The sequence below is a fragment of the Hemiscyllium ocellatum genome, chromosome 32, assembly GCF_020745735.1.
Source record: "Hemiscyllium ocellatum isolate sHemOce1 chromosome 32, sHemOce1.pat.X.cur, whole genome shotgun sequence".
Lineage (NCBI taxonomy): Eukaryota > Metazoa > Chordata > Chondrichthyes > Orectolobiformes > Hemiscylliidae > Hemiscyllium > Hemiscyllium ocellatum.
In genome coordinates, this window is record NC_083432.1 from 8244364 (window position 1) to 8258530 (window position 14167).

Genomic DNA, 14167 nt, shown 5'->3' on the forward strand with positions numbered 1-14167 from the left:
GGACCAGTTCCACCACAGAACACACCAGATGGCCTCCTTCTTTACAGACCGCAATTTCCCTTCCCACGTGGTTAAAGATGCCCTCCAATGCATCTCGTCCACATCCTGCACCTCCGCCCTCAGACCCAACCCCTCCAACCGTAACAAGGATAGAACGCCCCTGGTGCTCACCTTCCACCCTACAAACCTTCGCATAAACCAAATCATCCGTCGACATTTCCGCCACCTCCAAAAAGACCCCACCACCAGGGATATATTTTACTCCCCACCCCTTTCCGCCTTCCGCAAAGACTGTTCCCTCCGTGACTACCTGGTCAGGTCCACGCCCCCCTACAACCCACCCTCCCATTCTGGCACTTTCCCCTGCCATCGTAGGAACTGTGCCCACACCTCCTCCCTCACCTCTATCCAAGGCCCTAAAGGAGCCTTCCACATCCAAAGTTTCACCTGCACATCCACCAATATCATTTATTGTATCCGTTGCTCCCGATGCGGTCTCCTCTACATTGGGGAGACTGGGCACCTCCTAGCAGAGCGCTTTAGGGAACATCTCCACGACACCTGCACCAATCAACCACACCGCTCCGTGGCCCAACATTTCAACTCCCCCTCCCACTCTGCCAAGGACATGGAGGTCCTGGGCCTCCTTCACCGCAGCTCCCTCACCACCAGACGTCTGGAGGAGGAACGCCTTATCTTCCGCCTTGGAACACTTGAACCCCAGGGCATCAATGTGGACTTCAACAGCTTCCTCATTTCCCCTTCCCCCACCTCACCCTAGTTCCAAACTTCCAGGTCAGCACTGTCCCCATGACCTGTCCAGACTTGTCCTTCCTGCCTGTCACCTTTTCCACATCCACTCCACCCTCTCCTCCCTGACGGATCACCTTTATCCCCTCCCCCACTCACCCATTGTACTCTATGCTACTTTCTCCCCACCCTCCTCTAGCTTATCTCTCCACGCTTCAGGCTCACTGCCTTTATTCCTGATGAAGGGCTTTTGCCTGAAACGTCGATTTTGCTGCACTTTGGATGCTGCCTGAACGCTGTGCTCTTCCAGCACCACTAATCCAGAATCTGGTTTCCAGCATCTGCTGTCATTGTTTTTATCTCCTTGATTCTAACATGCGTACTGGTCTTGATTTTTCGGCTACACACTCCATTGTCGAGCACTTCTTTCCCAGCACCAATTCAATACCATTTCAAATAACTACTTCTGGAAAATACAACTGCCCATGTACACTTCTTTTCATGGCACTTTATGGCACACCTGCCATTCATCTCAGGAAGATTATCCCACATCCCACCAAGTAGATTGATTATTCAAATGCTTCCTCAAGTCAGAATAGTCATAAAGTCATAGAGATGTACAGCATGGAAACAGACCCTTCAGTCCAACTATAAAAGTCCCAACTTAAATCCTGATTTGGGCTAGGGCAAGTCTCGAAGGGTCCAACTCTTCCAGGCTTCACTGAGTTAGGTGAAAGAAGACAAACAAAAAATAAAAATCAGCTATTTTCTGGTGCTGGACACAGTGTGGAATAACCCTTGCACAGAACTGCATACTTGGGTCTAAATCCCAATTCAAACTCTGACGACTCCTGACACACAGACTAACTAATTCCTCCACAAGGTCCCAAACACCATTCAAAATATGCTGTTTGAGCATTATCCCTTTTCCAGATTTGCTGGAACCAATTCCCAGGTACTGACTTCATTAGTAGCCAATTCCTGCTGTCTTTTTAAAGAGACAATGCTCTTCTCCAGAGGCCTCATATCTGCAGGAACCTGACTGGGCCTCATGAATAAATAAAAGCTTGGTTTCCTTTTAACACAAGGGGCTACCCATCATCAAAAGATCATCTTTAGTTCTTAGTTCCCAAGTCCACAGGTCCAAAAAACGAAGTTATTTTATTTGATCAGTTTTGTTAAAATTCATTTAGAGAATGTAGGTGTCACTAGTCACGTTAGCTTTCACTGACAAATTTGAATGGCACAGAGAACAGTTTAGAGTCAAACACATTGTTGTGTATGTACAGTCACATGTAGATGAAAAATGATGAAAAATTACTGATGGCTCTGACAATTGTTTGATACTCATGCTTAATGCTATTGTGAAAAATTGCTACTTGGCCTCTGGAGTTGTATTCAACAACAAGGCATGATTTACAACATGGGATTATATGCAAAGAAAGATATGGTCAGGCAGTGCAGGTGAGAGTGAGAGAGAGTGAGTGAGAGTAGTGAGGGGAGTGAGTTCTCTTTTGAGTGTATGTTTTATTGAGATATGTCTCTTGATTAAACTTAAAAATATAAGCCCTAAGTATTAAGTTAGCCTGGAGCAGTGTTTTGTAGAGGAATAAAATGGTGTTAGTTTCTGGGTTTGCAGATTGGAAGAAGCAAAAATGGCCCTTAGTAGAGGGATACACTCTTTTTGTCGGATGTGGGAGTTTAGGGACCGTTTACATGTTACTGAGGATTATAGCTGCAATAAATGCCATTGGTTGTGAATCCTATCAGATCGAATGAAGCAGTTGGAGGGACAGTGAGGAATTTACAAGAGCAAGGGGCTGTGATGGATGATAGTTTATAGGAAGGGAGAAAAGTTGCAGATACAGTCACATAGATGGTTAAAATCAACTAGGAGAAAGTGAGGTCTGCAGATGCTGGAGATCAGAGCTGAAAATTGTGTTGCTGAAAAAGCGCAGCAGGTCAGGCAGCATCCAAGGAGCAGGAGAATCAACGTTTCGGGCATAAGCCCTTCTTCAGGAATCCTGAAGAAGGGCTTATGCCCAAAACATCGATTCTCTTGCTCCTTGGATGCTGCCTGACCTGCTGTGCTTTTCCAGCAACACGTTTTTCAACATAGATGGTTAAGTACAGGAAAGGTAAAGAGGTAGGCAGGTAGTGCAAGAGTCTTCTGTGGCTATCCCCATTTCAAACAAGTATACTTTTATAGAAAACATCGGGGTGATGGATACTCAGGAGAAAGTAGCACAAAGAGCCAAGTTTCTGGTATCAAGACTGGCTTTAATGCAATGAGAGGTACATCAAGTTCCAAGAGATCAGTTGTGTAAAGAGCCTTTCTAGTTCGAGAGACAGATAGATGTTTGTGTGGCCAGCAACAAAACATCAGAATGGTGTGTTGCCTCCCTGGTGGTAGAATCAAGGATGTCTCAGAGAGGGTGCAGAATGTTCTCAAGAGGGAAGAGGGCCCAGCAGGAGATCATTGTATACATTGGAACCGATGAAATAAGAAGGGAAAAGAATGAGATTCTGAGAATGTTAGGCAGGAAATTGAAAAGGAGATCCTCAAGAATAGTAATATCTGGATCATTCCCAGTGCTGTAAGCGAGCGAGGGTAGGAAAAGCAGGATAGAGCAGATGAATGCATGACTGAGGAGCTGGTGTATGGGAGAAGGATTCACATTTTTGGATAGAATGGGATTTTTCTGGGATAGAAGTGAACCTGTACAAGAAGAACAGATTTCACTTGAATTGGAAGGGGACTAATATACTGCTGGGAGATTTGGCACAACTGCTCAGGAGGATTTAAGCTAGTAAGGTTTTGGCGTGGGGGGGGGGGGGTGCAAGGATAACGAGGCAAGATAACAATCCAAGACTGGTACAGTTGAGAAAAGAAAGAGTCAAATAGTCAGGGCAGGCAACAAAGCAGACAAAAGGTCGGACTGATTAATTAAATTGCATTTATTTCAATGCAAGAGGCCTAACAGGGAAGGCAGATCAACTCAGGGCATGGTTAGGAACATGGGACTGGGATATCATTGCAATTACATGGCTCAGGAATGGACAGGACTGGCAGTGTAATGTTCCAGGATACAAATGTGACAGCATGGACAGAAAGGGAGGCAAGAGTGGAGGGGGAGTGGCATTTTTGATAAGGGATAGCATTACAGTTGTACTGAGGGAGGATATTACCAGAAATACATCCAGGGAAGTTATTTGGGTGGAACTGAGCAATAAGAAAGGGATGATCACCTTATTAGGATTGTATTACGACCCTCCCCCTCCCTCCTCATAGTCAGAGGGAAATTGAGAAACAAACTTGTAAGGAGATCTCAGTTATCTGTAAGAATAATAGGGAGGTTATGGTAGGGGATTTTCACTTTCCATACATAGACTGGGACTGCCATAGTGTCAAGATGGAGGGGAATTTGTTTGGTCTGTACAAGAAAATGTTTTGATTCAATATGTGGATGTAGCTATGAGAGAGTGTAAAACTTGACCTACTCTTGGGAAATAAGGCAGGGTGGGTGACTGAGGAGTCAGTGGGGGAATAATTCAATTAGTTTAAAAAAAGTGATAGAAAAGGATAGACCGGATCTAAAAGTTGAAATCCTAAATTGGAGGAAGGCTAATTTATGACAGTATTAGGCAAGAACTTTCAAAAGCTGATTGAGGGCAGATGTTTGCAGGTAAAGCGGCCACTGAAAAATGGGAAGTCTTCAGACATGAGGTACCGAGAGTCCAGAGACAGTATATTCCTGTTAGGGTGAAAGGAAAGTTCTTCCTGAAAAATCAAAATTTTCATTCTATCCAGATTTACAAATAATTCAACAATTCTTGGAAAACCAAACACAAACATAATGTTAAACATCACTTGAAATGGTGGAATGCAAACCAAACCACTGGGTTTAGTGTATTAGTACAAAAATACAATCAACAGGACCTGGTGCAGCATGCTGTAATCCTTTATGCAGCCCTGCATTGTTTATGTAGTAGAATATAGTAACTAGAGCAATTTGGAGTTCCATCAGTGAGGTCTGTGACCATGACTACTTCATGTTTCTTGCATATTAGGAAAATCGGAGTGGAAATACATGGAGATAAATCAAGATTATACAGAACAAGAGGTTGTTCACTCTTTTATCTAATTGATCCAATATCCCTGCACTTTTTCCTGTCAAATATTTAACCAATTCCCTTTCGAACCTTGGAACTGAACCTTATCTGATCAGTCTTGCAGGAACTTGTTTGATAAACTTTACATCCCCATTATCATATCTCCAGCTCTTTAATGAATTCCAAAATCTGCACCCTTTGAATCCTGATCCTGTGTTATGGTTTGCCTCATTTACTGTACCAAAACTGCATGTGACCTGTCCTCCGTCTTCATACCAAAATACCATCATTTTATTGCTTTTATTCACTGGAAGCTACATGTACTAATATATAGGTTCCTGCTCTTTGCAGGCAGAAGTACAGACACAATTGCCTCTTTTAGTTCAACAAAATCAGTGGCTGTAATTTGTTCACTTATCACAGCAAGGCACTGATCAGAGTCAACTTGCCAGATTTAAAAATTTAAATAAAGTCCAACTTTTAACTGCCAATCATCATTAACTGATCAATTTTCTACAGCAACACCTTCTAATCAAAAAGTCCACTCGTTGATCAATCATTATCTCTCCTGTGATATTAATGTCCGTCTGTCCAGATTATTGTTTCCATAATTTTCTTGATATGAAGCTGAATGAGAGATAAACCCGAAGGATAAAATCCCATGTGTGTGGAACATTTGCAATCCTTCAGCCATTTCACACACATCATACTGAGCAATAATTGAAAACTCATGTCCAGAGCCTTTGACATTCCATGCTTACTTCCCTCAGCAACCTATCATGCATACAGAAATAATTGCAGAGACCAATATCTCGTCACCAAGTCATCTTTTATTACAAGTGCATAGTACACTGGCTGTGGCCAGTCAGCTTGGAGTCCATGCTGAAAGTGAGGAGATTCTGAATCTTCTGTTTATAACTATTGCACAGAGCTGATTGGACCAGGTTAACAACCCCAAACAAAGATCTCAGTCAATGAGATCCACTTGTTCCAATCACTACATATACTATGATACACTATGCGCCCTTTCTACTTGGAAGGCTGCCAACCATTTAAAAGTGTCAGTCCAGTACCACCACCACCTTGATTGTGATACAATTGTCTTACTTTAAAAGACAGACAGATAACAAAATATTAATTTTGTAGCTCATCGACTGTTCCTGCTTCAAGTTTTCCTTTCAGTGCATAATTGTTTTCACCATTTTTTAATTAATATTTCATTTTTTGCATATTTGAAAATAAATACTTCTGAATTCCCATTAATTGTTGAACTGTCATCTATTCTCAAATCCACACTAGCCAACTACAAATCTCTTTGGTTATCTCAAATTAGTATAATAACATTCTAACTCTATTCTATGCCACAAATTTGAAGGCTTTCCATAGCACATAAACCAATCATAAAAACATTGAGTTTTATTCATAATTACTGGACAACTGAGCATATAATAATCACTATTCCTCAAGTATCATTATGCCTTTTGCTGAAAATGTGTTGCTGGAAAAGCGCAACAGTCAGGCAGCATCCAAAGAGCAGGAGAATCGATGTTTCGGGCATGAGCCTTTCTTCAGGAGGGCTCCTGAAGAAGGGCTCATGCCCAAAAGATCGATTTTCCTGCTCTTTGATGCTACCTGACCTGCTGCGCTTTTCCAGCCACACATTTTCAGCTCTGATCTCCAGCATCTGCAGTCCTCTCTTCCTCCTCATTATGCCTTTTACCTTGTTCGCCTAACCCTAACCGTTACTGATCAATTTTAATAAAGTTATGAAAAAGGTTCTACATTCGGAGCTGTACACATTTGCAGACCATAGTATCAAGAAAAAACTGGGAATTTGAGCAACCTCTTACACACACAGTGATTAGTTTTTTTTGCTGCTGCACTGACCTTATTGGCACGGATTTGTCGATAAATATCAGTCTGTTGGCGGATGCGATACTCTAAATCGGATACATGAGCCTGCAGCCAGTTCCAACGACTCACAATAGCAGCTCGTTCAATTGCCCATCGCCATTCTGAACGTTGCCAACTGAGACAGAAAAATATATAAGAAATAAATTTAATGTTTAGCATATATCAGGCAGTTGAAAAGGATTAGGAAATACTCCATATCTGAGTGGCATACGGCACAAATGTTTCTCTGCATCAAATACTTATAATCCAACAAACACACTAAATATTTACAACCAAAGGTGGTTGCTTGGCTTGCTGAATCTGCACTGGTTGACTTTTCGCTTGCGCCCAACTTCCTCAAAGTTTCTTGTTCCTCTTGTCTAAAACGTAATGCTCTAATGTCAAAGATACTTCAGAATACGAATCCAACATGATCTAAACTAAGCTAGAGGAACTAATTTTCAGATGACAGAAATAGAGATAACAGTCTGGTTGAAGATTTGTAGCTCAGGTGTCCGTTGTTGTGGTTCTGTTCGCCGAGCTGGAAGTTTTTGCTGCAAACGTTTCGTTCCCTGGCTAGGGAACATCATCAGTGCTGTTGGAGCCTCCTGTGAAGCGCTGCTTTGATGTTTCTTCCGGTATTTATAGTGGTTTGTTCTTGCCGCTTCCGGGTGTCAGTTTCAGCTGTAGTAGTTTGTATGTGGGGTCCAGGTCGATGTGTCTGTTAATGGAGTTTGTGGATGAATGCCATGCCTCTAGGGATTCCCTGGCTGTTCTCTGTCTGGCTTGTCCTATGATGGTAGTGTTTTCCCAGTCAAAACACTACCATCATAGGACAAGCCAGACAGAGAACAGCCAGGGAATTCCTAGAGGCATGGCATTCATCCACAAACTCCATTAACAGACACATCGACCTGGACCCCACATACAAACTACTACAGCTGAAACTGACACCCGGAAGCGGCAAGAACAAACCACTATAAATACCGGAAGAAACATCAAAGCAGCGCTTCACAGGAGGCTCCAACAGCACTGATGATGTTCCCTAGCCAGGGAACGAAACGTTTGCAGCAAAAACTTCCAGCTCGGCGAACAGAACCACAACATAGAGATAACACTTAATAACTTGACAGATAGGAATTATATGAAATGTAGTGTTAGATGAAATATTTTGGCATGAATGGACAGCAAAATTTCAAAAGAAACAAAGGCCAGAGACATAGAACTGGAAAAGTGACAGAGTAAGTCGATAAAAGGAGATCAAGCTTTGAAGCAAGGCGTTCAATAGCAGAGGCAAACGTTATCACACATCACTGACAGAACACCGGGACCAGTTCGAGTCCCAACCTTAAATAGCCTTGATGTAGATCAACAAACATGCACCATACATTATGTAATTTTGATACAAGTCTTGAGAAATTGTGGGTCTTTTCATTAAACCACATAACATTTTGTCCATTCATACCAAAATATTTCATTTAACACTAAATTTAATACAATTCCTATCTGTCAAGTTACTAAGTGTTATCTCTGTTTCTGTCATCTGAAAATTAACATTTTACTTCATTGAGCTTCATTTCTTCTGATAAGGTTATCAGAAGATCTATTAGTTATTCAAGATTAGGAGGGGTAATGAAACATTAAATAGGAAAAAAAACTATTTCCGACAGTTGGTGATTCAATAATTATAAAGCATCAAGTTAAAATTTCACCAACAAGAATGAACAGAGAGATGAGAACAGTTTATGATTATAGAGATTATTTTCAAGTGGAATGTCATACCAAAGGTCATTTACCCTGACAGGAAAAGCACACTGCAAATCAACTCTCATTATTCCACATATTGTTACAAATGTGAAACATAACTAAAGATTAAATTAGCTAAATTACCTGACTGCAACAACCTAGTTTTGCTAATAAACAATGAAGCAAAAAATCACCACAAACTTATCTTCGCCATGTAGCAAAGCAGACTATTAATTACTACAGGGAGACAATCCTTTATTTGAAATCCCAAAATCCAAAAAGCTCTGAAGTCCAAAGGTTTTTTTGAGAGGTTGTTTTCTCATTAACAAGGTTGTTTGGCATGCAAACTGTTAAACCAAGTTGCCGCCCACTCGATGGGTTTCACTCAGATGCGATTGGGGGGCAGCACCAGCAGGCCTCGATTCTGTTTCAAAGCCCCATTTTATTCAGCGAGTCATGCTCCTGCAGTAAGATTTCTACAAATTTCACCATCAAACGATCACCTATTCTGAAATTCAAAAAATTCTGAATTCCGAAAACCAGCTGGTCTTGAGCATTTCAGATAAAGGATTGTGCAACTGTAATGTGCAAACATAAATTATATGCCTTCAAATCCAAACCTGCACACATTTATTTCCAAATACAACAGATAAATGGTTTTGCTGAAATAGTGTGGGTGGATTACTGAAAGAGAATATATTTTATGGATTAAGATTCCCAACATAAAGGTGGAAGGGGGTGATTTTGTTTTCATACTTCTTCTCTGGCGATAGTCTGCAACAATCCTCAACTTATTGACTGGTCAGTTAAATCTAGATCTTTGGATTGAGTTAGCATTTCTTCTTTTCAAAGTATTTTGTGCAGGATTGCTTCCAGTCGCAGAGGAACAGGGAGTGAGACAAGTTTCGCTTGCTTGCAGGCTTTGGAAGTCTAAATCTAATTGCTCCCTTGTCAATTCTGTGAGAATCCTGTTACTCAAAACCAACTCAAAAGCTGAAGCAAGGGTATTTTCTTCCTTAACCCCATAGTTATCTGATGTCAAGTAATCTCTCAAAAATATCCAATCAAGCTTCGCCAACAGTTACAAACTATTGCGTAATCTATGAGTGAATACTACACAATTCCACTTTTAGAGTCATAGAGATATATAGATATATATAGAATTGGTTCAACTTGATCATGATGACCAGATATTCTAACCTGTCTAGTCCCATTTGCCAGCACTTAGCCCATGTCCCATTCACAGACACATGCAGAAGCCTTTTAAATCTTGTAATTATACCAGCCTCCATCACTTCCTTGGCAGCTCATTCCATACCCACAACAAAACCTGCATGAAAAAGTCACCCCTTCCTTCACTTTGGGAAAAGACTTCGTCTGTTCATCCTATCCATGCCCTCACAATTTTAGAAACCTCTATAAGGTCACCCCTTAGCCTCTGACACTCCAGGGAAAACAGCCCCAGCCTACTCAGCCTCTTCCTGTAGTTCAAATCCTCCAACCCTGGCAACATCCTTGTAAATCTTTTATGAAACTTGAAAGAGTTCAGATGAATCTTCCGATCAGAGGAAGACCAGAATTGCATGCAATATTCCAATGTCCTGTACCACCACAAGACTTCCCAACTCCTACACTCAATGCTCTGACCAATAAAAGAAAGCATACCAAATGCCTTCCTCACTATCCTATCCAGCTGCAACTCCACTCTCAAAGAACCTGCACTCCACGGTCTCTATATTCAGCAACACTCTTCAGTGCCTTGCTGTTTAAGTATATAAGTCCTGCTCTGATCTGCCTTTCCAAAATATAGCACCTCATATTTACCCAAATTAAACCCCATCTGCCACTTCCCAGCCCACTGGCCCATCTGATCAAGATCCTGCTGTAATCTGGGGTAACCTTCTTCGCTGTCCACTACACCCCTGGTTTTGGTGTCATCTGCAAAATTACTAACTATACTTCCTATGTTCACATCCAAATTATTACATAAATGACAAAAAGCAATGGATCCAGCACCGATCCTTGTGGCACTCCACGAGTCACAGGTCTTCAGTCTGAAATGCAACCCTCCACCACTACCCTCTGTCTTCGACCTTCATGCCAGTTCTATATCCAAACGGCTAGTTCTCCCTGTATCCCATGAAATCTAACCTTGCTAACTCGTCTCCCATGAGGATCCTTGTTGAATGCCTTACTGAAGTCCATATAGATCTTAACTACTGCTTTGCCCTCATCAATCCTCTTTGCTACTTCTTCAAAGAAGTCAGTAAGTGAGACATGACTTCCCATGCACAAAGCCTATCCCTAATCAGTCTTGACTTTTCCAATAGATATAAAAACCCTGTCGCTCAGAATTCCTTCCAACAACTTGCCCACTGCCAATATCAGGCTCACCAGTCTGTTCTCTGGCTTTCCCCTACCACCTTTCTTAATTAGTGGCACCATGTTAGCAAACCTCCAGTCTTCCTCACCTGTGACTATCGATGATGCAAATATCTCAGCAAGGGACCCAGCAATTACTTCCCTGGCTTCTCTGAGAATTCTAGGGTACACCTCATCAGGTCCTGGGGATTTATCCAACTTCAAGCATTGAAAGATATCCAGCAGTACCTCCTCTGTAATATGGACATTTTTCAAGATTTCAACATCTACTTCCCAAATTCCTCATCAACCATGCCCTTCTCCACGCAAAATACTCGTTTAATGTCTCCATCATCTCCTCCTGTTCCACACATAGACTAACTTGCTGATCTTTGAGAGGCCCTATTCTATTCCAAGATACCCTTTTGTCCTTAATGTTTTTATAAATCCCTTTGGATTCTCCTTAACTCGATTTGTCAATGCCGTCTCATGTCCCTTTTTTGTCCTCCTGGTTCCCTCTTAAAATACTCCTACTGTCTTTACACTCTAAGGATTCACTCAATCTCTGCTGTCTGTATTTGACACATGTTTCCTTCTTTTTTCTTATCCAAAACCTCAATTTCTCTAGTCATCCAGCATTGTCCATACCGATCACCCTAACAGGCATATAGTGTCTCTGGATTTTTGCTGTCTCATTTTTGAAGTTAAAACTTATTCATTCTCTGCAACACAAAGTCCAAACTTACAGATGCCAATTTATATTTCAAATAAAACACATGCAGGGCGTTGCACTTAGTGTGCAAACAAAACCCATAGCAACATTAAAAATGTAAATGGAAAAGTGTTAAAACAGTTATACTTTAAAATGAAGGGGCAATGAAACTGGATGAGGTAGACTCCTCTGTCAGAGAGCTCCAATAAGGATGGCATCCTTTTGGGAAATCTTAGCTATTTAAAAGCAATGTCTGAACTCAATCCAATTCCTCTTTTCATTTGTTTATGAGATGTAAGTTCTCTGGCTCGGCCAGCATTTTTGCGTATCTCTGATTCAGAAGGACATTTTATGCAGGAAGGAGACAGCAGGACAATTTAAGCACAAAAAACTAAGGTATGTTCAGTTGATTCATGTTGATAGATTATGCAGCAAGTTCTTGGATCTTAGCCATACCTCAGAGATGCAAACCATCCCCAGACACGGAAAGGTGTCAAATATTTGCACCTAATGGACATTATGTTGTGATCCACTATGTACTCTTAAAATGTGCGATGCTAAAACAAAGAAAAGTCAGAACAGAAAGGTATTAAGCTCATTCGGTCAAAAAGTATTTTCTTGCAGTACTTTATACTCTCTTTAGTTTTGCAATTCTCACATCATTTCCTGCTTTATCAGAGAGTGATCAAATTCCAGTTGCAGTTGGTGGCAGTCAATTTCACAGGTGAAGACCGCAAATTCCAGAAGAGGTAAATTACAGACTCAGCATTTCAATTTGTCAAAATGACTTAAAAATAAAAAGGAACATCAGCTAAAATCCCAATTATAAATACAACATCATTAACTCAAAGACAGAACACAACACTAACACTAGAAAACGTACACAACTGAGGGATGTCTTTGCCACACTGCTAATTTTAGTAAAAATAGTAACACAGAAACTTAGTTCCTTTTGCTACCAGTTAGGATGCTGAAATGGTTCACACACAATACCTATTGTGTGCACATAAATAACAACTTGAGAGAGGAAAACAATTTAGAAATGACAGCACATTTTCTTCAGCATATGCGACTGATTTTCTCAAGTACGAAAGCCGGTTGATCTATTCTCTATTTTGTTACAGACTCCAGAAGTGACGTAACAGTAGCTAGGCAAATTGTTCTCAGATATGCCTTTTCTCCAAAGGAAGAAGTTTCTGTATACCAGTGTCACACTAGAATGGTTCAGGATATATACTCAGGAATATGATTCAGAACAAAACCAAGAATCTAATTAATCCAAATGAACTGTAAAGTTTACTGGCCAGGGTATTGAATGACAGTGAGCATGTTCTTGACATGAGTCTTCAAAAAGGCAGGTGAAGTATGAAAAATTGAGTCGGCAATTAAGTCACTGAAAGAGTTAACCTTAAAGCTTCTCAGTTAACAGATATTACAATAAATCTGGAGATGAAATAGCAATCATATAATCCTGTCACAAATAGTCTGCTAACATCCCATTAAATGTAGGAAAAGAACATGAGTTTAGATCTTTGAGGTCAGCATTTATGGGCGGCAAGGTGGCACAGTGGTTAGCACTGCTGCCTCACAGCGCCTGAGACCCGGGTTCAATTCCCAACTCAGGCGACAGACTGTGTGGGAGTTTGCATGTTCTCCCCGTGTCTGCGTGGGTTTCCTCCGCGTGCTCCAGTTTCCTCCCACAGTCACAAAGATGTGCGGGTCAGGTGAATTGGCCATTCTAAATTGCCCATAGTGTTAGGTAAGGAGTAAATGTAGGGGTATGGGTGGGTTGTGCTTCGGCGGGTCGGTGTGGACTTGTGGGGCCGAAGGGCCTGTTTCCACACTGTAAGTAATCTAATTACTGGAATAGGTCTGGACAACATGGACAATTAATCACTTTTGGAAGAAAGTGAGGACTGCAGATGCAGGAGAATAGAGTCGAAAAGTACAGCAAGTCAGGAAAACTGAACAGCAGGAAAATAGATGTTTCAGCCCTTATGCCTGAAATGTCAATTCTCCTGCTCTTCAGATGCTGCCTGACCTGCTGTGCTTTTCCAGCACCACACTCTCGAATTAGTCACATTTGTTTAAAGCAATCTATTCAATCTTTCAAAAGACACATCAGACGTTTAATGCCAAAGGGTCTAAACAATGACTTGACTGCATACTTGTACAAGGATGAGATTTCATTCTGTTTAAATTATTTGATCACAGGATGTGGGCTAACTGAATCGGCATTTATTACTCATCCCCAGTTTCCCTGGTGAAGGCTGTGATGAACTGCATTCTTAATCTCCCTCAGGCCTTGGGATGACACTGCTGTTAGGAAAGAGGTTCCTTGATTTTGACTAATCAACAATGAACGAACATTGACATAGTTCCAAGTCAAGGTGGTGTGGCTTGGAGGGGAGCTTGCAGCTGGTGGTGCTCCAATGCATCAGTTGCCCTTGTCCTTCTAGATGACTGGTGGTGTTGGAGTATCCAATATTTCCTGATATGTGCTTGATGGGTAGAGGACAGCATTGGGAAGATGGGAAAGGAGTTCTTTTTTGCTGCAATATTCTTGTTCTCCAACTTCCTCTTTTAGCCACA

At 41.4% G+C, this 14167-nt stretch overlaps 1 protein-coding gene across 4 annotated transcripts in view; it reads right to left on the reverse strand.

Annotated features, from left to right (window-relative positions):
• Nucleotides 1-14167, reverse strand: part of kansl1b (KAT8 regulatory NSL complex subunit 1b) — a 300606-nt gene that overhangs the window by 105185 nt on the left and 181254 nt on the right. For all 4 annotated transcript variants that reach the window (XM_060848550.1, XM_060848551.1, XM_060848552.1 and 1 more), the window contains one exon: nucleotides 6751-6892. In XM_060848550.1, the coding sequence (XP_060704533.1) occupies nucleotides 6751-6892 (142 nt within the window). The remainder of the gene's footprint in view (nucleotides 1-6750; nucleotides 6893-14167) is intronic.